At 40.0% G+C, this 4,581-nt stretch overlaps 1 protein-coding gene across 1 annotated transcript; it reads left to right on the top strand.

Annotated features, from left to right (window-relative positions):
- Positions 1–547: 547 nt before the first annotated feature.
- LOC137948930 (pathogenesis-related genes transcriptional activator PTI5-like) lies at positions 548–1,279 on the top strand. Its single transcript, XM_068795154.1, has one exon. It carries the CDS (start codon positions 548–550, stop codon positions 1,277–1,279), a length of 732 nt encoding a protein of 243 aa, XP_068651255.1.
- Positions 1,280–4,581: the final 3,302 nt, after the last annotated feature.

Raw genomic sequence — 4,581 nt, 5'->3', positions numbered from 1 at the left:
ATTTTTCTGACCAGAAAGGTATGAAATTTGGAAGACCGCGACCAAATTCCCTCCTTCTGCGTCACTTCCGTGGCGCACGTGAAATAGCAAAAGCTCGAGGCCGCAGAAAAGATGGAAATCTACGTTGCCTCCGGGTCTTCCTTGTTAGTACCGAATTGACCAAGACCCTGATTGGAACGAAAGCTTTCTGATTATTTTGATGTGTTTTTTTTTTCTACTGGAGATGAAACTGACAAGAGCAGATGCAGGCACTTTGGGAGTTTGGAAACGACGACCGTGAGCGACCTGGGAATCCACCAAATTTTCTGAACATCATCGTCCTTGGTCAAATCATGAGATCAGCAGCCCACCTCACAGTCAATTGGGTTAGAGCAAAAAGAACGACTCTGAATGGATTTTTACTGGATGGATTCGCTGTGCACATCCTTGTCTCAGGAAAGAAAAATTAAAAATAGGGAAAGTCTTCATCGTCCCCTTGTTCGTCCCACCTTCGCTCTCTCTTTTATTAGAAATTTTGATGGCCACCACGCATATAAATACTAATTGCATGGTCTCCTTGGAACAAGGAGAAGTCCAACTGAACCATTTCACAAAGCGAACAGCACAAAGACGACAACAGGGGAAGCATTTGGAGGAGGAAGAGATCATGGTCCCTTGCTTGCAGAACGAGCTCCCTCTGAACGAAGATGATTCCCAAGACATGGTCCTCTTCGAGGTTCTCAACGAAGCTATGGCCATGTGCGCCACCAACAGCTACCCCATCAGTCCTTCCTCTTCCAAAGATACCCACTCTGGTCGGAGGACGACGACTGAACCGACTCGGCATATCGGCAAGAAGCACTACAGAGGAGTCAGACGGCGGCCATGGGGCAAATTCGCCGCGGAGATTCGTGACTCGTCCAGACAAGGAGTTCGGGTGTGGCTCGGCACTTTCGACACAGCTCAAGAGGCAGCCATGGCCTACGACCGCGCAGCCTTCAAAATGCGCGGGGCCAAGGCGCTGCTCAATTTCCCCGCTGATGTAGTTATTGCTGCATCAAGTGCTGATCAACGAGCAAGCCACATCTCCAGCTATGGAGTAGTGAAGAGGGAGATATCGTCAGCTACAGAGCCCACCGAAAGCACAAAAAATGCCACCCAGACCACTCCAGGCGACACAAAACCAGTCGAGTTTCAGGATTTGGGTTCGGAGTATTTGGATAAGTTGTTGAGGATTCCTGAAAGGGAAGACAATACAAGAAATGTTGAAGCCGCTCCGGCTTCCTTCTTTGAAAATTAATCGAGCAACAGATTTCAGCTTTTGTTTTTCTCCATGATTCTACTGTAAATAACTGCATTCTTCTTTGTGGATTTCATGCTATCTGTGATGATCCGGTGATCTCTGTAAGATGAACCAGTCCTTGTTTAATCTCGACAGTACTGCACTTTATGATTGCTTCAAAGATGATCTGCTCTAAAGCTATGAGCGGAAAGGTGACCTTCCGTTGACTGAAACCGCACCTACCATTCCAAATTAATCGTTTAATCATGAAATCACAGAGGTCCACAGTCGCATACAGGAAAAAGAAGACTAGCGTCAATGGTAGCTTTCTTGGGGAAAACTCCGACAGCTCTGTTGGAGGTGAAAATTAAGCCAATCCAAGGATGACGTTAGCGTAATCTAATCTGTTGCCCAGCATCTTCTCGACGCCTCAAACTGGCGTGCTGATAACAGAGTCACCTGTTCTCTATCACTATATAAGTCGTTTTCTTGATTCCATGACTTGGGGCGTGCTTTGAAGAGTAGTCAGCTGCACTGAAACTGATCTTATGGTGTATTTTATACTAGTCAAATTGCTGATGTAATACGTTCAAAATGGGAAACTAGCATAGAGGCTAAGTCATTGAAAAGTACATTGGGCTTGACATTTCATCAAAATAGATGTTGGCTTTGGCTTTTGTTTTGTCTTCACATTAGTGACTTTTCAATTCAAAGACTATTTTGGTGATGTTAGTGTCTTTTTGAGAAAATATTGGAAAGACATTTCTAGTAGAAATACTTTACCCGGTAAGATTTTTCAGTCAAGATTTTCTAGGTAAGATTTTATCTGGCATTGGATTAATCGATCATCTATAACTGTTAAGGCCAGAAATATAAAACACGATCGATCATTCGACTTGATCGTTCAACCATAGTTGATTGATCAATCATCCAGGACATAAACATTTCATGTTATAACGTATGATCGAATATATTGGACATAGTCATTTCATACTATAACACATGTTCCGTCATCACATAAGTATTGATCAATCATTCAGGACATGAACATTTCATGCTATAACGTATGATCAAATATATAGGACATGATCATTTTATGCTATAACACATGTTCCATCATCACACAAGTATTGATCAATCATAACTATCCAAACAAACTGAATTAACATGGAATGATGGATCATCCATCTAGATTGATCAATCAGACAAAACCTTGCCGATGTTGGATTTAGGTTTTCATGACAAGGTCCTCGAGAAGAAAGTGAGAGAGAAAAAAAAGGAGAAGAGAGAAAGGCAAGGGACGATCTCTATAATGTCTTTAGGACTACACACTTTCAAAACGAAAAATACATAAGTAGAATACATCATCTTACATAATTACACCTCTATGTCATCCTTATGAGAAGAAACACTTATTTATCCTTTTATGCCACCTCCTTCACATAGACAAGCATATTACCATGATGCCATTTGGGGTGTCTTCCAACATTTCCCTACAAACTGGTGGGGAGAAAACATTGTAGATACAACTTGCTGCATATAGTGGTTAAGATTTTGAATGTGACTGGTTTTGTATGAATGTTTGCCACTTATCTTTGTGATGAAACATGACTAAGAAATAAGATACCAACCTGAAATTTCTCCCATATAAAATGGCAGTCTACCTCAATGTGTTTTGTCCTCTCCTGGAAGACATGATTTGTTGGGATATGAATGGCTACCTAGTAGTCACAATATAATTCCTTAGAAGTTTTTTTTATAGAACCCCAATTCAATAAGAAGATATTTGATCCGTAGGAGCTCACTAATTGTGTGAGCCATAGTTTCATACTCTGCCTCTATACTGAACCTCTCATTGGTTAGAGTTTGAATAAGAGATAAGAGGGTTTATCCCTCTTTGGCCTATAAATAGGGCCTTGTAAATCACTTGTAAATATTGAAATTCGTGCTTTGAGTTTTCCATTTTTGTGAAGGCTCGTTTCTCTTCATTTTTTGGCTTAATTTCTTCTTAAAAGAGAGGCTGACTAGCTTACTTTTCACTTCAAATAAGTTAGGCCGTATGCTAAGAGACTAGGAGTTTTTCTTACTTGATCTAGTGGTGTGATAGTTGGTATCAAAGCAAAAGACGTTCCACCCATGGCTTCTTTGGAACCAACATTGGAGATTCAATTGAACAAAGGTAAGAAGAAAGTCTCCAAAATTGACTCTTGTTTAACTTCTTTTGAATTTAGGCTCGAGAAAGTGGAGTGTCAATGTTTGAGTTGGGAGGAGAATATTCAAGAAGTGGCGAACATCTGAGAACATAACCTTGAAGTAGTTTGAGGGCTAGAGGACGATGTGCATGTCGTAGTTGCAGTTTTAAATGCAAAAACTTGCAATGATATTGATGATATGCAAACGGAGTTAAAAGAGATGTAGACTAGAATGACGATTCTCAACCGAGCCATTTTGTATGGGGAAATGGTTCCTAAGCACATGAAGATCAAGGTTCCTAAGCCTAAACCGTACAGGGGCGTACGAGATCTGAAGGCAATCGAGAACTTCTTATGGCAAGTTGAGCAGTATTTCAAAGCTTCAAATCTTATAGATGAGGACGTAAAGGTTAGTATTGCATCTACGTTTCTCACTGATGATGTTATCTTGTGGTGGAGAAGAAGGGTTGGTGATGACAAGAATGGTGAAAACTAGGTGGATACTTGGGAAGATTTCAAGCGCTAGTTGAAGCGCCATTTCTGTCTTGAAGATGTCGATTACCTAGATCAAAAGGAATTGAGTGCATTGAAACAAAAAGGGACGATTCGTTAATATTTTTAGTCATTTACTTCTTTAATATTAAACATTTCTAACATGACCGATGAGAATCGATTGTTTTCTTTTCTTGTGAGATTTCGTGTTTGGGCTGAATAAGAGTTGAAGAGTCGGGAGGTGAAGACGTTTGCAATCGCTTTAGCCACCACATAAAAGTTGATAGGTTTTGAGAGAAAACCCGATGATAATACTGACACATCTATGGATAGAAATTGGAACAATAAAAACCATAAGAAGAAGTCGTCTTGGAGATGAACTATTGAGAAAGATGGAGGGAACAATAAAAATGATAGAAAAAAAAAGAACTACACAGAAAAAGATAATCCTAAAAATCAAAACTTTTATTTTTTTTTGTGAAGGAGATCACTTCGTTAAAGATTGTTCAAGTAAAAAGAAGCTACTAAATTCTATCAAAGTGGATGATGGAGTCTGGCAATTAGGTGACGATCAACATGTTGAGCATCAAGTTGGTTCGTTGATGTTGCTCAATTTAATCCAAGTAATGGTAAAAA

Source organism: Aristolochia californica, unplaced genomic scaffold (assembly GCF_029961685.1).
Source record: "Aristolochia californica isolate CCGP_79_NKW_82.1479 unplaced genomic scaffold, dmAriCali1.0.hap1 SCAF_1, whole genome shotgun sequence".
In the NCBI taxonomy this organism is placed as follows: domain Eukaryota; kingdom Viridiplantae; phylum Streptophyta; class Magnoliopsida; order Piperales; family Aristolochiaceae; genus Aristolochia; species Aristolochia californica.
This window is presented reverse-complemented; position numbering and strand designations above follow the sequence as displayed.